General features: G+C 32.2%; 5 protein-coding genes and 1 non-coding gene across 10 annotated transcripts; 5 read left to right on the top strand and 1 right to left on the bottom strand.

The window, feature by feature from the left end:
• Nucleotides 1-800: 800 nt before the first annotated feature.
• LOC101249933 (protein DOUBLE-STRAND BREAK FORMATION) lies at nucleotides 801-5,622 on the top strand. 4 transcript variants are annotated; one of them, XR_003247289.2, is made up of 6 exons: nucleotides 801-954; nucleotides 1,026-1,233; nucleotides 2,159-2,302; nucleotides 3,005-3,128; nucleotides 3,336-3,530; nucleotides 3,599-3,642. XR_003247289.2 is itself a non-coding variant. In XM_004242449.5 (6 exons), the coding sequence occupies exons 1-6, from the start codon at nucleotides 896-898 to the stop codon at nucleotides 3,602-3,604; spliced, it is 741 nt and encodes a 246-aa protein (XP_004242497.1). In that variant the 5' UTR covers nucleotides 801-895; the 3' UTR covers nucleotides 3,605-5,622. The 4 variants fall into 4 exon arrangements, 3 of the variants coding, with proteins under 3 accessions (XP_004242497.1, XP_069155594.1, XP_010323120.1); XM_004242449.5 differs by having other exon boundaries at nucleotides 3,331-3,530; nucleotides 3,599-5,622; XM_069299493.1 differs by having other exon boundaries at nucleotides 3,336-3,668.
• Nucleotides 5,623-7,787: 2,165 nt separating this feature from the next.
• LOC101243798 (LOB domain-containing protein 12) lies at nucleotides 7,788-11,377 on the top strand. The gene is made up of 2 exons (XM_004242502.5): nucleotides 7,788-10,180; nucleotides 10,854-11,377. Exons 1-2 carry the CDS (start codon nucleotides 10,022-10,024, stop codon nucleotides 11,217-11,219), a joined length of 525 nt encoding a protein of 174 aa, XP_004242550.1. The 5' UTR covers nucleotides 7,788-10,021; the 3' UTR covers nucleotides 11,220-11,377.
• On the top strand, nucleotides 11,360-14,926 carry LOC101250229 (UDP-glycosyltransferase 87A1). Its single transcript, XM_004242450.5, has 2 exons — nucleotides 11,360-13,542; nucleotides 13,779-14,926. The coding sequence occupies exons 1-2, from the start codon at nucleotides 13,059-13,061 to the stop codon at nucleotides 14,651-14,653; spliced, it is 1,359 nt and encodes a 452-aa protein (XP_004242498.1). The 5' UTR covers nucleotides 11,360-13,058; the 3' UTR covers nucleotides 14,654-14,926.
• A 1,512-nt stretch (nucleotides 14,927-16,438) lies between these two features.
• LOC101250815 (uncharacterized) lies at nucleotides 16,439-19,876 on the top strand. Of its 2 annotated transcripts, XR_742147.4 has the most exons (3): nucleotides 16,474-17,562; nucleotides 18,992-19,175; nucleotides 19,251-19,876. XR_742147.4 is itself a non-coding variant. In XM_004242452.5 (2 exons), exons 1-2 carry the CDS (start codon nucleotides 16,786-16,788, stop codon nucleotides 19,461-19,463), a joined length of 990 nt encoding a protein of 329 aa, XP_004242500.1. In that variant the 5' UTR covers nucleotides 16,439-16,785; the 3' UTR covers nucleotides 19,464-19,876. The 2 variants fall into 2 exon arrangements, 1 of the variants encoding a protein (XP_004242500.1); XM_004242452.5 differs by lacking the exon at nucleotides 18,992-19,175 and having other exon boundaries at nucleotides 16,439-17,562.
• Nucleotides 19,877-20,123: 247 nt separating this feature from the next.
• On the top strand, nucleotides 20,124-20,194 carry TRNAG-GCC (transfer RNA glycine (anticodon GCC)). Its single transcript has one exon. It is a non-coding gene; the product is annotated as a tRNA-Gly (tRNA).
• A 79-nt stretch (nucleotides 20,195-20,273) lies between these two features.
• Nucleotides 20,274-25,744, bottom strand: LOC101250520 (shewanella-like protein phosphatase 1). Its single transcript, XM_004242451.5, has 10 exons — nucleotides 24,249-25,744; nucleotides 23,355-23,455; nucleotides 23,120-23,233; nucleotides 22,717-22,929; nucleotides 22,190-22,325; nucleotides 21,927-22,102; nucleotides 21,587-21,675; nucleotides 21,387-21,456; nucleotides 21,105-21,210; nucleotides 20,274-20,551 (listed from the first exon to the last, which is right to left on the bottom strand). Exons 1-9 carry the CDS (start codon nucleotides 24,463-24,465, stop codon nucleotides 21,124-21,126), a joined length of 1,203 nt encoding a protein of 400 aa, XP_004242499.1. The 5' UTR covers nucleotides 24,466-25,744; the 3' UTR covers nucleotides 20,274-20,551; nucleotides 21,105-21,123.
• Nucleotide 25,745: the final 1 nt, after the last annotated feature.

The following is a 25,745-nucleotide window of genomic DNA, read 5'->3' as shown; positions in this document are numbered from 1 at the left end:
ATAATGGGACGGGTCTTTCGGAAATTATTTTTCTGTTTCACAATATATAAATAAGGTTTAATAACATTTTTTACAATTTTATGACGTATTTGATACATGCTAACACCAGCATTATATCATATGTTTAATGATCACGTTTACTTTACCACTCTCATCCCATTTATCTCCTCCTTTACTTATTAGATTGCCTTATTCTTTTTAAATTTTCATTTATTAGAACTCCTTTTAGGCCTTATTGTTTATTTTGTTTTGTTTTTCCCTAGTTGACACATTATATTCTAAAGGAAGACCTAGTCTTTTGCTTTGCTAAGATCACATCAAATTATTCACTTCCACCGAAGTATGAATAGAAGCTTTTTGCCATCGACCACTACTTCCTTCTCTTGAACTATTCTTTTTTTTATTACCGCAAAATCACACAAAGAAAGGTAAACATACCAAGGCAAGTCACCTGTGACGAGCTCTACCAACCTAAGATCTCTATTGGGAAAATTCCTTTGACTTGACAACTTTGTGGGTCATAACTATTCTGTAGGAATTGTTTTATTTAAAGTAAGAAATCAACATTTATTACATGTTTAAATTATTTTTATCATTTCAATTTCATTGTAATTTACATTATTTTTAATGGCTCGTAATTTCAACGCAAAGTTAAAAAAGAATATTAATATTAATTTACTTTGTTAGACCAATACTTTATAATCATAACGTTACTGATGATGTTGAAGTCATCAACATCGCAGGGAGGAAAGTGTAGTTTTTATGTAACAAGAAGGAGCTCTTTGAAATTAACCCAAAATAAAATTAAAAAGGGAACGCGGAAAATACAAAATTCGAACAGACTATAAATTAGGGCAGTTTGAAACCTGCAGCTCCTCATTTCCTTCTCGTGAAGATGTCAACTGCAGTTTCGCACCAAATCTCCCTTTTCAGATTCCAAGTCGAGAGCCGTAGGTTTGTTTTCGATAATCAAAACTTCAATTCTGATTCAATAAAATGCACTTGTGAGCATGATTTTTGTGCAGACTGGATGAAGGAGCTCTTCGAATTCTCGAGTCCGTTTTAGCTTGGGACGATTACAAATCTCTGGACGGAGTGGTATGTATTTTGAAACAGTTCATGAGACACGAATCTCTCCGCATTATTGAGGAAATCGCTGGAAAAGCTGCAGAGCATAAGCTTCTGATCGTAGATTTTCTAGTTCGCGTTTTTGCTCTCATCGGAGATACTGAGGTATACAGCTTTGACTCTATCGATTTCAAATTGGTACATTTGACTTTGATTTGATTATTTGGAAACACATAGTTACTAGAAGACAGAGATAATCGGAAAGAACAGTAGTTTTCAGTAGGATGATGTTGAAGACACTGATGAATTAAACCATGTATTTTTGTGGAATTTGTGATAAGTTGAAGAGCTGCTTGAAATTTTGTAGCCTGTTGTGTTCGGTATTTGTTTTATCTTCGAAAGATAATCTCATGCTAATATTGTTTTGCTAAGGAAGTTATATCCGTAGTTTTAAACTTTTAGTGTTCGAATGCACTTCAAATAAGTATTAGTAGTAGACACAGATAACTTATATTCCTGTACAAGTGGCTGTGATTTTGATGGTGGAGGCAGGTGGTAATGTGAGTAGTACAAGATGTAAACAATGACTGCTGTATGCAGAGAAAATTGTATCTGTAAAGGAAATATATCCTTCCTTATGTATATACAAAAACTCTTTTCGGTTAGAGTTTGTGAAAATGAAGTAATCAGTAGAAGTGACATTAAGGAACACGAGACCTGTCTATCCAATAAGTGTAATGATTGGATAGCTTTCATGGTATATTAAAAACAATTTGACAGAGCATGAGGTTAAGAGTTAGCTGTAGTCTTCAACAGAACGTTGATGTAGTTGACGAGAATTCATCTGATTTTAAACATCACATCATGCTTTAAATTGTCCTTTTGAAATTTGTGAAAGCTGCATACAAAATTTATCAGAGTTAGTGTGTCGAACATTTTGGGACATCCAAAGTGTAGACATATCCTATGTTGTGAAAGCTTTAAGAAACCACAACTATTGATGATTTTATTCTTCTATTATAGAAATTCTGGTTTTGCCTTTTTATTTTCGGTTCCAAACACGTGACTTTTAACCATTGGGTATACACAGAGTTGCTTGGCGTTGAGATATGAAGCATTGCTTATGAGAGAGCAGAAAGCAATCTGTGATCAGAGGCTTCTTGTTTCATATAGTGAGTGGCTCACTTTTGCTGAGCATTCACTTGAAAGTGGCTTTTGTTCCATCGCAAAGAAGGTAAATTTCTGTCAAAATTTTGGGCACTTGTAAGTATTTTACACGTGCAAATGATCAAGGAACAAAACTAGTATATGCTGTCCATTGAAAATTTATGCTCAGGTCAGAGTTAATGCTAAATGCTACTTCTTGTACTGTTATGTTTCTATACTTCTGTGATCATAGCTTGAAGGGTCTTATCATGTCATATTGTTTTCCATTTTGGATGTGTTTGTAGGTTCTATCTCTGTTAATTTACCTGAATAATTTGATCTGTCATTCAGATGCTATTGTGGAAATCACTAAACTTTGTTATCTTTATGCCTCTTGTTGGAAATTTGTTAGATGCAAATTAAGTACGGTTCTTTTGCATTCTGAATTAGGAATTAGACTCACTGCTGAAAACATCTTGTTCTAATTAGCCTCCTCCACCTCAGCAATTAGTCCTCCTTTGTCTACTTCAGAAATACAATATGGACAGTTTGTCATGGCCTTATGTGTAGTGAAAGTTATGATAGGAATTAGATCAATCTAGCTGTGCAACTATTGCATGTTTAACATCTTGCCGACACTAAGAGCATATGTTTTTGACTTGATGCTATCTATTTTGTACGTTTATTTTGAGCCTGGTACCTTATGGCTTCATAAATATTGTGAAGTTACAACATCCTACTGCTTATAGTAAGTGTATTCCAATATCTACCTCTGACCTTTACTTTTCAGGCATGTGAAAAGGCGCTCTTATGTTTTGACGTGAACATCGTAGATGATCCTGAAAACTATTTCGTAATTGAAAAAATTAAGAATCTTAAAGATGTTGCTGTGATCTCAGCGTCTTCAAAATCTGGTATGTTCAAATATTTCATTAGATCCCTCCTTTGTTTCATAGTTAATGCTTTGCCGTTATATGTTCCTAACATGAAAGTGAAATGAATTTGGTGGAATGACATCAAAGTCTTCCATTAGATCATATGTAACTGGAAGGGTGGTGAAGGGAAAGCTAATTATTAACTATTCATTACTGCTAAAGCTTTCTTGTGGCACATTAGTTCAGGCTCAGGCAGCAACGTACTTCAAGAACAAGAATATTCAGCAGAACTCACAAGGATCCTACGTTCCTGTGGAAGCTAAAAGTTCAGGAAGCACTCTGTTTAGAGATGGAATCAAAAGAAGGCACAGACGCCAATTGGATGAATACCGACATCTGAAACTGAGTGGAATAACTGATGGAAACATGCAAAATATTTTGGTAGGTCAATATGCTAAGTAAAAAAGATCTTATTTAATTTCGTCAATTGATTACAATTGATAGTGCAGGAATGATTTTTCTCTGAAGTAATACTATTACGGAGTCACCAATATGATCAAAGATTAACTTCTCTTCTTATTGGTTAGTATCTTGGAAGGTAATTACTCTGATAAATATACCACAACACCATTGCTATGATATGTTTAATACTTATTAAAAATATGGTCTTATAACAAAAATATTGTGCTGTGGTAAGAACCTCTAGTTTCATCTATTGACTTTTTTGTTTCTTGTCTAACTGAAAGAGAATTTGTTTCATCAATTGAAAACTCTTCAAAATTTATTTTTGTACCATAATAAGCAATTTTTTGCATTTTTAAATTACTGATAATGAGACAAGGTCAGACTGCTTGCCTTGTCTCTTCTCGACCTTGGTCCTGCAATAGGAACCTAGCATGCTGGTGATAAGCCTTCAATAAAATATATTTCTTAGGGAATCTGTAATTAAGTCTAAGCAACAAACAAAGAGTACATTTGCAGCAAGATATTAGCTTCAGCCCCTCTCCATGCAATCACGTGCCTATGCAGTTGATTGTTTTGTCAATTTTTAGACCTTCGCCAAATTGGATAGGTGTAACTTACTAGTCAAAATCAGAGAGTTGGATTAGTAAGAAATTTTGACTCTAACAATTAGGAATTTGTATACCTTTTTAGAAATCCAAATCTTCTTTCTTTATATAATTGTATCACTTAAAGAATCAAATATCATGCACCGTTTTGAACAGGAAGAATTAGGTGCGGATATACGATACAGGGTAATACATAGATAACAGGTTGATCGAATACAGTTGCTTAGCATAAATCTTGTATGCGTTAAAACTCTCACTAAATTGCTACTTCCTTCGTCCTGATTTGTGTATTTTCTATATTCAATAACAAATTTAATTTTAAAATGCTTAATTTATTTTTAATGATATGATTTACAATCGCATAAATATTTATAATTATATTTTTTTACTTTTTTAATTAAATATTATCATATAAATTGATACAAAGTCAATACAAATAATAGATTCAAAATAATAAATTATTGACTATAATAAAATATAGAGTTTGAATAGATGAAGTTCAAATCTAAATTCGCACTCGGGAGAGAATGATGTGATGAACCCTCCATCGACTGTGACTGATTTCAGGCTCTGACGTACTCTCTTTCGATAAACCTCATTGAAAATTTTAGGATTTCAGGGAATTGATTTTCACAAAAATATTTGCCACCCTTTTTTTTCTCTTCAATATTTTATTGTTCAACAAAACCCGAAGCCTTGAATTTCCACCACTTTAGAGACGGAACAAAAGAAAAGAAAAAGATAATTTTTAAATTTAAATAAATAAGAAAACATCCATTTTCCCAATAATCGAATCTTCCATATCACCAAGTGCAATTAATGGATGCATTGAAGCTCGCATGTTTTTTATTTTCTCTAAGACGGTACTGAAGATGTCTGTTTTTCACTCTTATTTTATTCATCACCTTATAGAATTAATTATTCCATCAAATCAATAAACAATATTTACAAGGTTCTCATCCTGTCGACCACGGCTCTTCTTCTTAGCTATAAGAAGTTACTGGGTTTGAAAAATTCTAAATTGGAAACTGAAACAGAAGATAATCTTTTTTTTTTGTATTTTATGAGGTTAGGTGGGGGACCCATAACTTTTTATTTTTGTCTTAGAAGGAAAAGTGATTTGGTCATTTAGACTAGTTGAACATAGAAAATTGGATATGATGAATTATATAATTCAATAGAGTTTTTAGTAGCTGGGAAAGAGAGCTGTTTTCCTCGGAATAGAAGATAAAAAGTTTGGAATCATGTGGAAAGCATTAAATGCTAAAGAGTGGGAATCGAAGCTTGGGGTTCTTCAACTCTTATTGTTTATGGTGTATCATTTCAGAAACCTCGTGATACATTTGCTCTAATAAGCTCATGAATATTTTTTTAATTATATGTCTAGCTTAGCCATACTGCTCAAGAATCTTTTCATTTTCATTCCAAATTAATTAATGGTCAATCAGATGTGGAAGCTGTTACTGCTTAAATTACTTCATTTTGTGCATGTTACTACCGTGTTCTCCATGTTAAATTATCTATCGTGTTTCTCTTTTACATATTTTCTTAAAATTAATTTCTCCTTATTAAATATGTTGAGTAGTAGTACTAAGATAAAAATGAGAAAAAATAATGAACTTTATCTTGCATTTCTAAATGAGAAATTAATCTCTCCATTCCGTTTTAATTGTCATATTATAATATTTGAGAGTTGATTTAACTAAAATAACGAAAAGTATTATGAATTATATATCGATCAAAATTCATATTGTTGACTTGTTACAAAAGAAACTATGAAAATTAAAAGGAACTGAAAAAATATAATTTAAAATAACTATTTAGAAATCACAATAATAATTTGAGACGAATGGAGTACTGCTTTTGTTTTCATCTGGGTCTTCTCATTATTTGCAACAGTTATTTCAGCTTTGCGTGGACTAATTCAGTGGTTTTCATTAATATCTTGGTTGCTGGTTGTTTGTTGCTTTCATTTTGTTTTCCTCCCCAAATTAAAGAACTTCTCATTATTTTTTTCCAATTTATATTTTATGGGGGGATGTTATGGAAAATATTAGAATTTGCTGCTACAAATATTGGATTATTCAGTTGTCTTGAGGGTAGTATCGGCTACGGTCGAAGAGTAAAACTGAAGGAAATATCCAACTTTTAGAACTCTTGGAATATGTGTAATAGAAGGTGCTAAATTGGACGTAATGCATAATTAATTATTCTGCCTAAAAGTTTCTAAACCATCCATTCTTGTCCTTGAAAAAGGGTAAATACGTAATATGCCCTCATCAAATTAATTCAAATTACTATGATTAAAGTGATTGAATGAAATTTTTTAGATAGATTGAGAAATTAATTAACTAACCACGTTTAAATGACGGAAGCCTATATACAAACACGCAATATTCATTTATTAGTTCAAAATGTAAATAACTATGATATGGTAAGTTTTCGCATTAAACTTATCTGTAGGTGGTATTTACATTAAATCAATAGACAATGTGTTTTCAAATAAATCGTTTGTGCTTAATGATTGCTATCTCCGTTCATATTTAACTTAAAATACCCCTTAAAAAGCAATAAATAAAATTATAATTTTAATACTTCTTCCATAGCCAATTGATTGAATTGTTGAGACTTTTTAAAATTAACTTAATTGTTTAATTTTCAAGACTATTTTTAGAATATTTTTTTAATTTTATTCTCATAAATCAGTACTAGAATTAGTTATTAATTAGTATTCAGTTATTTAATCATAAATTTGACAATAATTAATAAGGGTAAAAATAAAAAATTATATTTAACTCATATCTTAAATCTTCTTTTCTTAAAGGATGTAAAACACCTCAACAATTCAATTAATTTGAAATGAAAAAAGTATATATCGCCCACTTATTCATCTAAATGTTGGAATAGTATATATTAAATGGTAATTTATCTCTGTATTTTTAACAGGATAAATAAAAATGAACATCTATTTAAGTATAATGAAGCAATTGATATGCGTTACTACTATATCGGATTGTTACTTCAACTTTAGTAAGTTGACATGATTTGAATATAAACCTATGTGTTTAAAGAAGAAGAGCACCCATAAACACTCTTTCAAGTTGGTTTAGCTCAATTTTACAGTTCTACTAATTAATTATGCCCAAAAATAACATTTCGTATATGAAGAAGTAAGTCATTAGAGTGCATGAGTAGAAACTAAATGGTGGACGTGTATATGATTATAATGTGATTATTAAACTTGGAACCTGTGTTAAGCACGTCGTATTTTATAGATTAAACAGCTTAAACACATGGTTTACAGCCTAAACAATTTCCTTTTTAATAAGAGTCGCTAATTAATGTCAACTAAAATAATGTTTGTCTGGAGGAGTACAAGTCAATTGGCACAAATTAAACCTTAAATTGTCAAAAATGTGGAAAAATTAAAAATAAAAAGGTTTCCCGACTTGATTTGTGTCAATATATAATTAAAAAATTCAATTTTCAATGCAATAGTAATTCTCTTACTTAAGCTTCTTTTGCCTACAATGACTCATGTTTTATGGTTACATCAATTCGTCTTTTTATTTTTTATTTTTCTCCTTTTTTAATAATTTAGCATATACATATTATATGTAATAAAATGTTTTTTACCGATGGTAACAGGTCATTACTAACAATATATTGCAGGGTTCATGTAATTTGAAATTCAAGTGACCTTAAATTGAAACCATTCAAATTAATTGAATAACCAAAGCAAGTTGATACGTATCGAGCGTTAGAAAAATATTTTTAGATGCTGAAATTGATTTTATTAATACTCACTCCGTCCACAATTGTTTGTCATCATTTTTATTTTTAGAATTAAAATATAATAATTTTGACTAATATTTTAAAATGTATTTTTTCATCACATTGATATGCAAAAAAATTTAATTTATAGTACTTTTCATATAGTTTTTAAATATTCAATTTCTTGTTTAAAATATCGCATAAATATAAACTAATTTAACATAAAAAATTAATCAAATTAATTTTTAAAAAATGTAACATAACAAATAAAAGTGGACAGAGGGAATAATCAATAAGATGTATAGATAGAATATTGAATTAATAATAAATGCGCCATTAGTCTGTTTGGTAAAATGATATTGATATGTAATTTTTTTTGGTTTAAATGACAAAAATGTCCACAGAGCTGTTTACAATAAAATTTTAGAAGTACTTTTAGATTAATTAAAAAGAAAAAGGACGGAATAACCAAGTAAAATATAAAAGATAATAGTTATAAGTCACAAAAGATTAAATCAAGCAATATATATATATATATATATATATATATAAGTGAACAACTTGTGACCTATAATTGATTTTAATGCGTATAAACTCTTTAGATATTTATCAAATACATAAATAAATCAAGAAGATATTCCAATTAGTGATTTTCATCAATTAATAGCTTGTGTATATGTAAAAATTGTAAAACTTATAACAAATAATACTCCTTCCTATTCATAATAAATGAATTTCTACCATTCTTTAAATGATTTAAACTAAATAAATTTTTTAAAGTCCAAAAACCTATTACTCAAAATACCTTTTCTCTTTGATGAGTTTTCCAACGCAATCTCTATTTATACAAGATTATTTTTTTTTTTTAAAAAATGTATATAATTAACTTTTTAAAAATATATCTCACACCTTAAAAATTTATATATATTTTTTTCAAGGATCACACGAGGTAATTTTTATGGTGGTTTATAAGAAAGACATATTAAAAAAAATATAGACGTTTCCATGTGAATGTCCGCCAACAAACATTCACGTCGAGCTCATCTTTTGGTCTTGCTCGGGTCTAGGGTTTTTTTGCATCGTTACTCACTATTTTGTTAAACCCTAACCCTAGTTGTTCTCCCATGAATTTATTGCCCCTTGTCTTATCTACTACTATATATACTATACTTTAAAATAAAATATTTCATTTGCAAAATTGTATTATTTATTAGCTACCTATAAGTATAGATCTCTAATATATATATTAGTCAAACAATAACGTGAAAATTCATCAAACTGAATTATTAGTTGCCAACCTTTAACGCTTCTTGGCGGTGTCACCATTAATTCTTTATCCTGTTTTTTTTAATTATTATTATTATTGTACTTAATTATTAAACTAACTGTATCTCAAAGATTAATAAATTAATGAAACTTGAAATAATTTTCTACTAATTAGTCCTTGAAGATCCAGCTTTATAATGTCATTTTTATATGATAAATGGACCTCATATTTTCTGATTGGAAGTTTCCATAATTCTCTTTTTAATAATTGTGATTTTCGGTTCAGTTTATTCACAATTATGGGTAGATTACGGCCATTTGAACCCATTAATTTTTATCAATTAGAAATTTCCTAAATACCTTTAAATATTTGACAATGAACTCGATTATTAATATTATTATATTAATTAGTCTGGAGTCATATGATAATTATAAAGTTTAAATCTTTAATCTGTCAATCACTACGGCAAAAGAGACCTATAGTAACTATAGATTTTCTAATATTGTAGCAAAAAATATTTATGGTTGATTGAGTTAATGTCATTGCATTCAAAGTCGTTATATAAAGATGCAAGATTCTTCATTAATTTTTGTAGCGTATGTGCTACTTGTTACTAGTATAGATATCAGATTACTCTATCCATGATATTTTATTTGTGAATACTAGAGTAACTCTTTTTGAAGTGTTATAAATAGGTTCCCAGCTGATTCTCTTCCAAACTACACTTTGTCCTAAGCTTGCTACTACAATCTCTCTCTCTCTCTCTCTCTCTCTTCCTTAATTCTCATTCTCTTTGTTGAAGTTATCTTTCTGGCACAAAAATGGGAACAGGAAGTTCTCCTTGTGCTTCTTGCAAGTTGTTAAGGCGTCGTTGCGCCAAAGACTGCATCTTTGCCCCTTACTTTCCTCCTGATGATCCCCACAAGTTTGCCATTGTTCACAAGGTTTTTGGTGCTAGCAATATTAGCAAGATGTTGCAGGTACTTCTATAAATCCTTCTTATTTAAAACCAAGTCCTCTTGTAACTTTCTTTCTGATGAAAGTTTTATAAAAAAGGTAAACACCAACCCTAAGGAAAACCTTAATTTTGAGTATGTATCCTTTTTGTTAAAAAAAAAAATGAAACTTTAGAATTTATTCAAAAATATTGTTTGACTTAGTAGTCATATTTTTTGAGAAAATATATATGGGTTAGGGTCATGCCTAAACCCGCACCAGTCATTAATTGGTGGTTTTAGTAGAAAAAAAAAACTTTGATCTCATCCGCCTTTAACCCGAGTTAGGTCTAGGGTTTCAAGTCCGTATATTGAATAACAAAACTCATAGTACAAAGTACTTCCTGTTGGCCTTACTCAGCGCGAATCTAAATTTTATTGGTCAGGGAGTTTCAAATATTGAATGCATACAACCAAAGATGAACTTGAAATGACCAAAAAGTAAATGTTAAATGAGTTGTTTCTTCATGTTATATTAATTTGGGAACTGAACCCCTTCGTCAAAAAATTATAAATTTATATTCAGTCAAAATTATTTCACGTTTTGGTTGTTTACTTCTTTTTTTTAATATTTGAAGTGAAAATCCTGGCTCCGTCCCACTAGTCATATATACGTATGATATATTTTTTTTCTTGGTTTACATTTGTATATTTTTAGGAACTTCCAATACAGCAAAGAGCAGATGCAGTAAGCAGTTTGGTGTATGAAGCAAATGCAAGAGTACGAGATCCTGTTTATGGATGTGTAGGTGCCATTTCATTTCTACAGAATCAAGTTTCTCAGTTACAAATGCAGTTGGCTGTAGCTCAAGCAGAAATATTGTGCATCCAAATGCAACAAGAACCTGTTCCTTGCAGTTTACCAACAACTTTAATGGAACAAGAATTAGATAAATCACCCTATGGAATAAGTAATAATAATAACAATAACTTCAATAATAATCTTCAGCAATATCTCAGCTTTGCTTCCTCTAGCAGTTCTATAATGCAAGATCCTGTAAAGAGAGAGTCTCTCTGGACATAAAAAACTAAATTAGCCAGCTTGTTTAATTACTTAATTTGGTTGTCTTGTTAATGTAGCTAGTGGTATTAGATGTTTTGAAGTAGTACTTGTTAACTAATGAAATGATTCCGTCACTTTCATTTTATATGACACTAGTTTATTTTATGTTTTTCTGAAAATTATAACGACGTGTACGATTTTATTTTTGGGAACTTTTTATTTTTATCATGATATTTTTAAATCAGAAGTTCAGATGATACCTACAAAAACTCTTCTTTTAAGTCAAAAAATCTAAAAATTTAAACATTGAACGTCGATTTCCAAAATTGAATAAAAAAGAATTATTATTTAATTTGTATATATGTGTTCGGGCCTAGGTCCCTATAGCATGTGAAATTTGTTGAGTAAGAGTTAAGTGAGGCTAAACATTTTCATGGAATTTGGTCGGTGCTTTAGTTTATATATTATTATATAAGTCTAAAATCACGTTGATTTTATTTATTTATTTATTTAAATCAGTTTTGATTGAGTAGCATCACCATATGATAAGGTTTTGATTAGTTCTAATGAATGATTGAATGGATATTATGTATGGATGTTGAATCACTAATTAATAAAAATTTAGTGTAAAATAAACGTTCGAAAAAAGTATTTTAAATGTTAATTTATCAAGCGGTGTAGAGCCCCTAGTAGGGGTGAATTTAAATTCTTTTTTTTTTTGCACGAATAGCCATATCATATACTCTTTAACTTTTAGGCAAATGTTAAGTACTTACTTCTTTTTTTAGCTTTTTCTATTTTCACTTCTAGGTTAGATATGTTGTTATTTTGACAAATTAAGTATAATGGTTAGAACTTGTCGACATTAAAATTATATTCAAAATTGATCTTATTTGGAAATGATAATTTGTGATTGAATTGTCTGAATTTGAAGAACGAAAAAACTTGTTTGGCAAACAAATTCAGCCATACGTGCATGCATGAGATCTAAACCAATTTTTACACACAAATTTTCAACCTTACATATGGTTAATTATTCCCAAAAAGGAGAAAACTTGTTAAAAAATTATACGAGGAGGATTAGTAAAATTGCAACTCCAAAAATGGATGTTTATGTACTTTACATGTTCAACTTTTACTAAATTTTTACTTCTTTACTTTTCTTCTTTCTATAATTGGTTAAGGTACCAAACAAAATTTATTAGTACAAAATTATGTTACAATAATATAAAAAACATATAATATATTATAATAATAATATCATATAGTGATGGATGACTCATTTTGTAACTTCTATATGGCATTGCCAACATTTTCAGGCCCACAAAACTTGTTTGGGTCTTTAGCCCAATTTTGAGTCAAAGCCCAAAGAAAAAATTGGTTTTGCTCCAAAGGAGTTGAGGGGAGGGGGTGTCGGTAATGAATTCAGCCAAACTCAATACATTAGTTTAAATTTGAATTTGTCTTAAATATTCATGGAATGTTTATAGATTATTAAAGGCATAATAAATAAATATATCCTTTTATTTGATTGACCTTATTTCACATTTATGTTGTCTAATTTTTAGTGTACACAAGTAAACATTTAAATCTGTAAATTTTCATGTAGGATGTCACTTACGACGTATATGTCTATTGCAACTTTATATAAATTTAAGTGTTTACTTATATACACCAAAATTAAATATATAAATATGAAATAAAGCTGAGTTAAACATCCTATTTATATATTATTTCGGGCAACATTATCACTCCCCTTTTTTCCCTGTCCACTCATCAACAACAGTGTTCTATATAGTAAGCTCAATCCACAAAACTAACTATTTTATTCAAACAGCTCTCAACTTTATCACCAAAAATATGGAAATTCCTTCACAAATCAATTGTCATATTGTGGCAATGCCTTATCCAGGAAGAGGCCATATAAATCCTATGATAAATTTCTGTAAATTCATAATCACTAAATATCCCAACATATTCATCACTTTCATTGTTACTGAAGAGTGGCATAGCTTAATCACTTCAGAAAATTTACCAGAAAACATAAAATATGCTACGATCCCTAACGTCATTCCTTCGGAATTTGGCAGGGCTAATGATTTTACTGCATTTGTCAAAGCTACTTTAACTAAAATGGAAAATCCCGTTGAGAAATTGATTGATGAACTGATGATGAAACCGAATGTTATAGTGTACGATACGTATTTAAGTTGGGTTATCGGATTGGGAAATCGAAGGAATATTCCGGTGGCTTCTTTTTTTACTATGTCGGCGACTATGTTCTCCATTTGTTATCACATGGATCTTCTTGCTCAGAATGAGCATCTTAGAGCCAATTTATCAGGTATTGCCTTTTCAGTCTTTGAATGTTTTAGCAACGACTACGAAATCAGTGTAATCCCGTAAGTGGATCTGGGGAATATAGAATCTACTCAGACCTTACCCATGCCTCGTAGGATAGAGATGTTGAGCTAATAATGACATTAATTGCAATGTGTTCTCCGCAAGCAAGCTATTGATTAGCAATTTCTATTTACTTACATGTTTTCATTTTTACATGATTGTGATTATTCATGACAGGAAAAATGCACGAACAAGTTGATTATATTCCTGGAATTCCTTCTATTCGCGTTTTAGATCTTCCTACGCCATTTTATGGAAAGGGGCAAGAATTATTGGATGTTGTTATGGAGATCTTCTCTACAGTTTCTAAAGCAGATTATCTTTTGTTCACTTCAGTCTACGAGCTCGAATCTATTGTTATCGATGTTCTGAATCAGATACTCCCCATCCCTGTCTACACAATTGGTCCAGCAATACCTTACTTTACTAGCGAAAAAAATCTCTCATCGACGACTTCAATCGATGAACCAGAGTACATTAAGTGGTTAAATGCACAACCAAATGGTTCTGTTTTGTACATTTCACAAGGGAGCTTTCTCTCCGTATCGTGTGATGAACTGGATGAGATCATAGCTGGTGTGCACGATAGTGGTGTTCGATTCTTTTGGGTGGCACGTGATGAAACTGATCGATTTCAGAAAAATGGATGTAGCGTAGGGCTTGTTGTGCCCTGGTGTGACCAATTGAAGGTGTTGTCACATCCTTCCATTGGTGGATTTTGGTCACACTGCGGATGGAATTCAACTAAAGAAGCAGCATTTTCAGGCCTTCCGATGCTGACTTTTCCTATATTTTGGGATCAGAAAACTAACAGTAAGCAAATTGTTGAAGATTGGAAAATTGGTTACAGGGTGAAAAAACATGAATCGAGGGAAGAGATCTCTAGCTTGTTGAAATGGTTTATGGATTCTGGAAATGAGGAAGTAATGGAAACGAGGCGAAGAGCGAAAGAAATACAGAAAATCTGCCAGTTTTCCACTGCAAATGGAGGATCCTCTGAAATTAACATTGATGCTTTCATTAGGGATGTTTTGTTCCATAAGTACACTTGATGGCCTGATGCTCGCACTCTTCAAAAAAATTCAAACAAGTGCATGTTGAATTTGCCAAAAATAGTGTATTTTTGAAGAAGAGTCCAAGCAACTAAGGTTGATGCAATGCTATATTGAACTTGTAATTGATTTATGTTCATGAGATTATTGTAGGAAATTACTGCAGGATTATGAAATAATGTAGTCTTTCACTTGTCATTTATCTCAGCTCTTTGGGTAATTAAGGAGCTTTCTTTTATTAATTTACTGATGCTGTTCGTTTTCTCTGTTTTATGTAGAAATTCTCTCTTTGCTTAATGTTTATTTTCTCTCTTTTATGTAGAAATTCTCTCTTTGCTTTATGTCTTCTTATAGAATGAGATATATTTGTGAGTCACTCTTATCGTCAATTGTCAAGCTTTATGGTTCTTGCTCCAAGCCAAAGCTTAGATATCCAACTACATGCGGAGAATCAACGGTGTTTTCACTTTTCTTTTATTTGATTAATATTTCTGATCTATATCGGTTGGTGGTATAGACTATAGATAGAGGTGTCAATTTATCATAAAACATTTGATTTTGAATATTGGAGAAGTTCAAATTTCATATAGAGAGGTAAGATGCATTTTGTCTTGTTTGGTCAAATGTTTTTTTTTTTTTTTTGTATTTGGGATAATACGTTTCCTAACAAAAGTAATTTCATATATAGAGGGACTCGAAACGCAAGATATATGTTTAAATGACTACTTACTACTTCACTGTAACTTTAATCAAGTATCCTTCAGATGAAAAGAAAAAAAATTTGAATTCGATGCACTTACAATTTGTAATATGTAATAAATATTTGCACTAAAATTATTTAAGAAGTATATAAATAACTTTATATAATTAATTAAGTAGTTTATGGTAAGTTGATAACCTATTATAAAATAGTAAATAGTTTTTTTATTATTAATTTAGTTATACTAATTAGTAGAGGAGAAGAGTCATGCTAATGAAAAATCAACCACGTCGGCTCAATGTTGAATGATCCTAATAGAAAAGTCAAAAGGGTTCTAGAAAAAGGAATTATTTAGTATCAAGTATTTTACACCTAATTAAATAATTATTTTTCAAAATTAATAAATTAAGTGACGCATATTACTTAATTATTGTAATAATTGACTCATTAATTGATACGCTAATTTGAAGCTATTCGGAATTAAGTAACTTTTTTTTTTATAGATCGTTGCATTTATTGAATATTATACTATATGATTAATTTAAGTATATCGATTGTTTTGATTGTAACTTAAATTTTATTATATTATATTATTTAAATTTATTGTTAGGTAAGGATAAAAATATTTATTATGTAATCACATTGTTATCTTAATTTTTTCTGCTTATTTTATTTTTATTTTTGCTATTATTCGATATATATATGACATTACATAACGATGATACAATCTGTCTAAATAAGATATTTATTAAAATAATATTATAATACAATCATACAACACATATTATGAAACAATACATATAAATTATCCGAACAAAGCATAAAATAGTAAATTAATTACTCCCTCCTTTCGCTTTATTTTTCAACTCTACTAAATTAGATATTCAGTTTGAAAAGTTTAAAAATAACTTATCACTTAATTCTTCATTATTATTTTTTATTAAATATAGACATTTTCAAAACAATAATTAAATTTTTTAAAAAAAGTAAAAAATAAAATTATTATTTTATTCAATTGGATCGTAGTGCTAATACATACTCAGTGAAAAAGTTAAGTTTTAATAATTTAGTTGAGGCGTGAGACTATGAACAAATTGATTTGGACACACAACTGAAATATTATATAACATAAACAAAAGAAAAAAAAAATTACTGTTCTTTTTTCTTTTCCCAATTAGATTAGGAAAGTCGACAGTTTTTAGCAAAATTCCCAATTTTTTGGAACCCTAAACCTAACCGCAACTCTTCTTCCTCCTCAAACCCTCCACAAAATTCCTCAAAAAAAAGCTTAAAGCTTTCTCTTTTCTTGATTTTACGGTTCTCTGAGTTATTGAGCCGCTAATTCTGGTACAGAAAAGGAACTAAATTGACCACAACCCGTACTCAAACCCGACCCGAACCGGAAGGTACTGGAACCCTAGTTTTCCCATCCATGGCCACCGATGCTTCGCCGAAGTTTCAACAACGGGACCTATTACCAGTGCCGCAACCACCCGATTACCATCCGGTGGTTGCCGTTTCGCCGGCACATGACGGACTCCATTTTTGGCAGTTTATGGTCGCCGGGTCAATTGCCGGTACGGTTGAACACATGGCGATGTTCCCTGTAGATACAATCAAGACCCAAATGCAAGCTCTAGGTACTTGTCCCTTAAGATCTGCCAGTATCCGTACGGCGCTTGGGGGAATTCTTAAATCCGAAGGTGTTGCGGGACTTTACCGTGGCATTGGTGCTATGGGACTCGGTGCTGGTCCAGCCCATGCTGTTTATTTCTCTGTTTATGAGAGTTGTAAGAAGAAATTTTCCGGTGGGAATCCGAATAATTCAGTTGCACATGCTATTTCGGGTGTTTGCGCCACAGTTGCAAGTGATGCAGTTTTTACACCGATGGATACGGTGAAGCAGAGGTTGCAGCTGAGTGAAAGCCCGTATAAGGGTGTATTGGATTGTGTAAAAAGAGTTTTGAAGGAAGAGGGGTTTAAGGCTTTTTATGCTTCGTATAAAACTACTGTCTTGATGAATGCCCCATATACAGCTGTGCATTTTGCTACGTATGAGGCAGCGAAACTGGGGCTGTCCGGTGTTTCGCCAGATAGTGCAAGTGATGAAAGTATAATAGTTCATGCTACTGCTGGGGCAGCAGCTGGAGCATTAGCGGCAGTAGTTACAACGCCCCTTGATGTTGTCAAGACGCAATTACAATGCCAGGTATGCTGTCTGGCTTTATGGGAGTTATTTGTTTTATTGATTTGGGCTGGTTATCTGGGAATCTAGTTGTTAACATTGTCACCCATAGTAGTATATATTGGTCTGGAATTAATAACACTATACTTCGAAATTTAACTATTAAGAACAGAGCCGGAAAAGGTCAGCAAAGTTTTATCTCGGGACTGGGTTTTTTGAGGATAAGGTTACATAACTTAAAATCACAGAACTAGAGAAAAACAAAAAAGGAAGAAACCTAAAAATCTTACTCGGCTTTTGGATATCCCAAGCTCTTGAGGCTGGCTTGTCCTGACTATTGAGGGTTGGCTCAAGTTATATTAACCTTAACCATAGGAGCAGTTGCTGAGTAGAAATCAGACACAATATTATCTGTAACCTCTTTCTACTGCATATTTTTGTGTAACCTTCTTTGTAAAAGTTTGGATAACAAGAAGGCTTATTCAATTATTGGTGCTTACTCAATTAGGCAACAGGACCAGTAGCATTCACGTCCTTTAAGGTCTTGTACACTTTATGGATGTTAATAAGTGATTAAGGACTTCAGTTTGATGGAAGAGAAATATTGCCTAATTGAGTTTTTAGTTGAATACTATAGGGTTTGTACAGTTAGGTTGTTTTATTTTCTAAAACAGCTTTTCTACCTTCACGAGGTAGTGGGAAGGTCGGGGTACATTCTCATCTATATCCAAGCCTTGGCGGCAGAGTTAGTAAAAAAACCCAACCTGAATGTATGAAGTAAGGAATAATTAAACCTACTGTCTCTCCGTTGGATTTTGAACCTAAGACCTCATTGTTCTCAACCCACTTCATTGACCACTAGGTCCCACATTGTTTTCAAAACATCTCCATTTTCTTTCTCTCCTAATATCTAAAAAACATAACCTGGAACAAACCTCCTAATCTATTTCAACTCGTAGCTGCCCCTGCTGAACAACCAGCTATTATGAAACTCCTTAACACTTAACAATCAATACCCCTCAACAGTTGAAGTTCAAATATTGAAATTCATCGTTCCAAATACTCAAGGCCAAACTACTATTTGCAAATATTGAGATAGTATTTATGGCAAGACATGAATAGTTTCATTTGTTCCTTACTTCATACATTTAGGTCAAATGAGAATACTTGTGCATGTTATCCTGTTTTACAGAAACTATTTATTTCACATAATCAATGATGTATTATTCAAAACTTTGAAACTTAAATTAAGGATAATCTGGGGAACACTCTAGCTTGGTAACGAAATCACATGTGGTCTTACTCAACGAGGAAATAGAAGAAAACTTTATCTGATCTTTATTTGCTCTTTTCTAGAGCTGTATTTGCTGCAAGGCCTATTGGCTGTGATTTTGATTTTTGCTCCATTATATTGGAAGTCTTCATGTAGCTACTAATGGTGGGTCCTGTGCAGATGTGTTTAAAATCTTGGAATCAGTCCAATTTTGTACCCCTTACGTCAACTACGCCTCAATACCAAATAAGTGGGGTTCAGCTATACAAGTCCTCGTCATTTAAGAATCTTTAAAAGAATATGTCCGATGTTGTTTTGTATTTTGCTCTTAGATTGCTGAGTTCTGCGTAGCATTCCACAAAGGGTAGGTTGTCCTTAATCTAAAGTGAGGCATTTGCTAAATTACGTTACTCATTCCATCTTTAATGTGTTGATGCAGGGTATCTGTGGCTGTGATAGATTTAAATCTGGGTCAATTGGGGATGTCTTTCAGATAATTGTGAAGAAGGACGGATATAGAGGTCTTATGAGGGGATGGATGCCAAGGATGCTCTTCCATGCTCCTGCTGCTGCAATTTGCTGGTCTACATATGAAGCTTCCAAGGCCTTCTTCCAGGAGCACAACACTGTTAACAACACTGCAACGGCCTGAATATATAGTACGAAAGGGAATATTATCACTTATCTCCACGCCAAAAAAAAAAAAAGACAAGAGAAAGAGAGAATTCTCTCTATTGTTGTATGCATATGATAATTTATGGTTGAGACAGAAATTCCACCTGATGTGGGTTTGAGGACGGAGAAACAAGAAGAGAGATTGTGTACTTATTTTGCGTCTACCATCACAAAGTTATATTTTCATTTTTATTTAGGGTTTGTATAAAATTATAATAAGTTGGTGAGATTGAGTCCTCCGTTTTTGATGATTTTTTTCTTCTTCATATCATGAAGAAATAGGATGAATTGGTTTAGAAAATTTTGGGTATTTAATTCATCACATGAGAATTGGTTATTGTTATCACTCTCTTTTCAAATGTTAGTTGGAACACCATCTTGATTCATCAACATTGCTTTTACTAGTCTTGATCTTTATATTATTTCTCTCACCCCTATGACTTTTTGATAGCCAAGGAGAGTTTAATTATCAAATAATTATCACATTACAATGAATGATGATTCTCTGTTCAAATATTTCCCACCCAAGTGTGAAACAATAAGTTTTAGCAATTTTTTCTAGTTTTCTGTTCAAACAAACAAGCAATGAAAAGAATTTTTAATATTTCAAAACTAAATAATGGATCATAGACAACAAGCACCAGTGGTCTAGTGGTAGAATAGTACCCTGCCACGGTACAGACCCGGGTTCGATTCACGGCTGGTGCATTTTTTTTTTTCCACAGCTATGGATTTCTGTTCAAACATCTAATGTTTATGAGAATGGCTAAAATGTACGCATAACAAATGACTGTTAACTACCAGTCTACCAGTACCTTGGATTTGCTATATACTGACGAACACAATGTATTTTCTGACTAGTATTTAAGTTACAGCGGATCGCTATACAGAATTTATACAAACAGAATACAAGGAGCCAGCTTTCAATTTACAGTTCCCTGTTATCTGCAATGGTTGAAATCACTCTCATTCACGGTACAGACCCGAAAGCCCCGTGTTGTTTTATTTTCACTCGACAAAAACAGGAACGGAACCATGGCTATGGTGAAAATAGAAAGATAGAGCCTGGAGACACAGAAAAAGATGAAATGATGTATCACAATTCATAAATATCACAAAATGATCCTATGATGAGTAAAGTTTTGGGTTCGCAGATAACGTGCTAACAATTTATATCTTATGATTTCCTACAAGGTTACAAATTCTTAAACAAAATGTTTTGGGGTTGAGAAAAGAGAATCTCAGAAATCCTACATGTATATTTGCTCTTGGCGAACACTTGCCAAACAAATCCAAGAACAAAAGGAAAAATTATAACAAGTTCATTCACTGAGAAGGGAACTCAGGGATTTTATGAAATTCTTGACGTTTCTCTTTTAAACAAAACATTCTCATCGCACCTATCCATCGAAAATTATATGCATTCAGTTTAACCATTCAAAATCATGAAATGCAAACAAAAATAAAGTGAAAGTAAGTAGATGTCCATTTTTAGTATTATTCTTCGTTTAGGTTTAATATTTGCAAGGAGGGTGCGGGTCAGGAGCTTCCATCAGCCCTTACAATGGTAAAGTGAAACCTCATACCAAATGAAGAATGGAAGTTCTTCTCAGCATACCTTGGGGTTTCTATGATATCTACGTGTAATCAGCGACCTGAAGTTCACTGGACCAATCCCTGGTGCTCCTTATGGCCCTAGCTTTATTATCTCTTATTTCTAGTACCTGATAAAAGACAATCGAAGACTCCAAGCATAAGAGGGTGCATGAGCCGTACAAGTATGCTAAGCTAATATGACAATAAGTTGAAAATAAATTAAGAAAATCGTCGCCTCTTAACAGAGTGAGTTGTACATATTATATTGGAATTATAATAGTACATGAGCCAGAAAGGAAATCACCTCAGGGCTTGAGTCAAGTACTCCTCTGGACATTCCTACGTCAATTCGCCATATGCTACAGTTGTATTTACTGCAGGAAAACCAAAAATAATCAAGAAACGAGTAGTAATCATTGGTTTTAGTAATTAATCATGTCTAATACAAAGTGTCTATCTTAGTATTGCTTTTGGAAAAATAACGATGATATCAAGTTCCTCTACCAATTTACTCCCATCGGTTGAGGAGTATGTCCTACAACCATAGCTTTGGCGCCCACACTTTGTAGTGTCTCTTCAAGAAGATATTGTACCTGATAGTAAAGGAGAAAATCATTAAGTTACAGATTAGCATCACTTGATATAACCATGTTACATTAAGATAAGAAACTAAACATAACTGATTTCAACACAGGAAAGAACAATAGGCAATAAACTAGTAAATACAACTCCGGAAAGAGCTGACTGAGAAACAATTGCCATCGATTCAGGATGAAAACGAGATAAGTTCACATGATATGAGAGGACAGCTTGCTGTATGTGCACAGAAGGAACTGCATATAACCTGCTCAAGCTGGTAGTTTTCCAGCTCCACGCCATCTCTGGAGTACAAACGGTTCCACACAACACTGTCATAGCCCCTGGTGGCTATAAAAGGGATCTGTGGAGAATCGTCTTCTTCACTCGGACCTTTCATCCATCGAGAAACTTCTCTATTCAGCCTTTCTAAGCCATAGGCAACTGCAATAACATTAATAATCATATTAGAAAATCATTTTACATGTATCCTAGAAAACCAGAAAACCGGGCAGCTGATTAGCTAATTACCATGATGAGGAAGAAGGCCACCATGACAGAAAAGCCAATCCTCAACCTTAAGAACTACACCGTGTCGTGCCAACTCACATGCCAATGGACCCCCAGGTCTCATCAGGATTGATCTTGCAATTACACCCTTTTGCCGCTGTCCTAATATTTGGACGACTTAATAAGCATAGAAAATATCAAACACCAAAGCACATGGAAAAAACAGCCAATGATTCTTAAGAGTGGCAAGTTAAAAAAGGAAACTATCTCAAGTATCTGCTTAAGAATTATACAGTTATCACTTTAAAGGCTTTCTTTGGTCAACCCACTGATCGCAATTGGACTGCTCGCTAAATTCAGTAATTGTGTAAATGGTTATGCCTTGGTAACAAGGTAATTTGTTGTTTACCTATAGTAAAATGTTTTTTTTTATAAATCAACACTAAAATTCTTCTTATGCCAATATATTTGTTTGTCCAGCCATTCAAAGTAACTCCGAAACCACCCATCAGCAAATGAGATGAAGACTAGATTTGAAAGGAACACACCTTCACCAAATTCCACTGAGCCCAATAATTTTGAGACACCTTCCGGTCCTGTTTCCATCTGGCAGACACAGCACACCAACTGACAAAAGCCTCTTCCCAGTTGCGTTCACATTTATCCAAGTATTCCAAAAAGTCTATACACTCGTCAAGTGCCCCGTTATCAACATATCTGTAGTCTCCTTCGACATTCATAGTTTCATGATTTCCATTGACCTATGATAAATAATAATCATTCATGACATGAAGCACACATAAGGTTAACAGCAAATCATCATTCAAGTCTCCAAAATATCCGTTAAATTGCACAGTATAAAAGCTACATTTACCCAGCTGTAACAATAAAGATAACAGAGATTAGTTGTCAGCATATTGCCAAGATACTTGTAGAATATGGCTCACAAACCTGGAAAACTGCCCCACCATGGGCTTTTGCCTGGATATCTAATGACTTCAACAAAGATAAAATTGCAAGTTCGTCTTCACCTCTATCAAGTATATCTCCGAGCTGAACCAAAACCTGGTGAAGAGAACAATGTAATGTATCTATACACAAATCAATGAGTTGATAAATCTCAACTACTGTAAAATGCCATTTATAACCTTCAAGCTAGAATGTGATCGCAAATTTAAAAGCTCACCGTCTCACCACCAATCCACAAACTTTGACCATCAGAACTCAGCACACCAGCCGTCTCAAGTGCACATCTTGCCTTATCAAGATCTCCATGCAAATCTCCAACTAACACAAAAATCAGAGCAATCAAATATGCAAAAGGTTAGGGAGAAGAGCACTCCCCAATCATAACCTGAGTAGCCTAACTTTCTCTACATGAGTAGGAAATCCTATCTTTTTTTCTCCCCTATTCAATTGTGTATTTTCAATTCATCATTTCACTCCTATCTCTCTCTCACGCGCACACACAACTCGTTTAGGACTGAGGCATGGTTTAGTTAGTTAGGAGATACTATATGTAATCAATAAACCTACCTGTCAAATTCATGAGCTTAAAAAAAAAATTGCTATGATACAATTGACAAAGAAATTCTCCAAATTTCTCCAACAAAAGTTCTAGCATGTTATGTCTATTTTTTGGCTTCATTTACGTACGCGTCGTCAAAAACACACCTAAACTATTCCAATTTTTTTTAGTTTCATAGAACAATTGAGACTTGAGAGTGTGAGCTTACAGCGAATTACAGCTCGAGTAATTTCTAATGATGTGTGTACTCTACCCTCTCTCTTTTATTAAAAAATTCTGCCTCGTAGCACTCCAGGTAGAAAAACAATTCCATCTTGTAAAATTAAAATAAATTAATGCTTCCTAAGGTTAAAAGCTAAAACTATCACCATATAAATTAATTTATTTCGATCGTGACATCGACGTTTTCTTCTCCACCTTAATTAGGTAGCTCATGTGGTTCAATTTTTGCAACAACCCACAATTCCCAATTGGAACTATTTCTAAATATTAAAACATGCATTCTACCCAGATAATACTCTTGAAAACCCAGAAAGCAAAAGTGAAACGAACCTGCTACAATTCTGCGACCCGGAGCAGAGACGAAAGTGGGCGGATCCCCATCAACTACAATAGGCTTTAAGCTACCATTACTAGATGTGGTGCTGCTACTGCTATACTGAAATGGAGTTGAAACAATCGAATCAATCAATTTGCGTGATTGTGATTGTGAAGAAGAAGAAGAAGGTGGTTGAAGGGGCAAAGAACAAGTTAACGAAAGAGTAGCCATGATTTTAGGAATAATACTTTTTTCTCTTTCTCACTATTTTCTAAGATTCTCAATGCAAATATCAAACCAATAAAGTGGAGCTGTTTTAGCCACATATTTGCTGTATCATTTCCCTTTTTAACTACGTATCTCCCTTTAACAAAAAAGAAAAATAGGGTTGTTATAATTTTTGAATAATAATAATAATTTGATGAAAGGTATAAATAGTAAATTACTTCAAAACTTTTTAAAAAAAAATAAATTTTGAATCAATTAATTGAAATTGGGATTAAGTAATATTGAAGTCTTAAAAAGATTAGGGTAATACTTGAGTTTTCAGATAGATAGCGGTTAAAAAGCACACGTATTAGCCATTTCTTAATTATTTGTTAAAAAAAAATAATCGTGTTCAATAACATATATCGTATAAATTCATAATTCTATTCACTAGATACTGATTTATATAGATTTATGTTAGTGTTGCTCAAGTTCATTTAGACATAGTCTTTGACCAGTAACAATTTCTTTCTAATTGGGTGCTCATGAAGAATTCTGTGTCCATGAAAAGGCTTTATGTAGTAATTTAGAAAGACATGGCATTTATGTACATTTTATGCTAATGTCAATGACAAAAGAGTTTAATACTAAAATCAAATATTGACATTATCACAATCCAATTTTTGGATGTAGTGTGGGTGAATGAGTTATATCATGTGTCTTCGATTTAAGTTTTAGGAGTAATTTGCATTCAAAGATTTAACAATTCATAAGATTTTAAATTTCATATTAATAATTGTATTTTGATGCGAGAATTAAGATATCTGATACCTAAAGTGATATTTGTTTCAAATAAGAATATATCCTCCGAATATATTGCGAACGAGATGCTAGAGGTGAACTATTGTTTAGTATTTCTTGAGAATTTTTACTTAGCAGTTCGTTAATAACTCATCATGTAGATTAATGTGCATCGGAAATAAGAGGGGAGATACTCAAAGAGGGGAAGTATCCCCTCCCACGGCTCCTCACTGTTTGTGGGTCATTATTCATTGCTGATTTAGATAATAAATTGTTTGCATGATCAATCGTATAAATCTCGTTATAATTCTCATTTTTTCTAAATGATAAAATTTAATTGATTTGTCATATTAACGTGAACATAAATATTCATAGATATATTATTAATTATTTTACAAAATTATTTAATCGATAAAAATGAAGGACGATGTATTAAAAAAGAGCCGAGGACTAATAATTACTACTAAGTGAAAATAATTTTATTATTGATATTGTTTTTTATT

Source organism: Solanum lycopersicum, chromosome 6 (genome assembly GCF_036512215.1).
Source record: "Solanum lycopersicum chromosome 6, SLM_r2.1".
Taxonomy (NCBI): domain Eukaryota; kingdom Viridiplantae; phylum Streptophyta; class Magnoliopsida; order Solanales; family Solanaceae; genus Solanum; species Solanum lycopersicum.
Note: the sequence above shows the minus strand (reverse complement) of the source record. Positions and strands in the feature narration are given on the sequence as shown.

Coding starts and splice junctions, on each gene's coding strand:
- LOC101243798 (XM_004242502.5), top strand. CDS start 10,022: ATGGGAACAGGAAGTTCTCCTTGTGCTTCTTGCAAGTTGTTAAGGCGT. Junction 10,181..10,853: donor ATATTAGCAAGATGTTGCAG/GTACTTCTATAA, acceptor GTATATTTTTAG/GAACTTCCAATACAGCAAAG.
- LOC101250229 (XM_004242450.5), top strand. CDS start 13,059: ATGGAAATTCCTTCACAAATCAATTGTCATATTGTGGCAATGCCTTAT. Junction 13,543..13,778: donor TCTTAGAGCCAATTTATCAG/GTATTGCCTTTT, acceptor TATTCATGACAG/GAAAAATGCACGAACAAGTT.
- LOC101250520 (XM_004242451.5), bottom strand. CDS start 24,465: ATGGCTACTCTTTCGTTAACTTGTTCTTTGCCCCTTCAACCACCTTCT. Junction 21,676..21,926: donor AAAACTACCAGCTTGAGCAG/GTTATATGCAGT, acceptor CTTTACTATCAG/GTACAATATCTTCTTGAAGA. Junction 21,211..21,386: donor TACTTGACTCAAGCCCTGAG/GTGATTTCCTTT, acceptor GTCTTTTATCAG/GTACTAGAAATAAGAGATAA.
- LOC101250815 (XM_004242452.5), top strand. CDS start 16,786: ATGGCCACCGATGCTTCGCCGAAGTTTCAACAACGGGACCTATTACCA. Junction 17,563..19,250: donor AGACGCAATTACAATGCCAG/GTATGCTGTCTG, acceptor GTGTTGATGCAG/GGTATCTGTGGCTGTGATAG.
- LOC101249933 (XM_010324818.4), top strand. CDS start 896: ATGTCAACTGCAGTTTCGCACCAAATCTCCCTTTTCAGATTCCAAGTC. Junction 955..1,025: donor TTCCAAGTCGAGAGCCGTAG/GTTTGTTTTCGA, acceptor ATTTTTGTGCAG/ACTGGATGAAGGAGCTCTTC. Junction 2,303..3,004: donor TTTGTTCCATCGCAAAGAAG/GTAAATTTCTGT, acceptor TTTACTTTTCAG/GCATGTGAAAAGGCGCTCTT.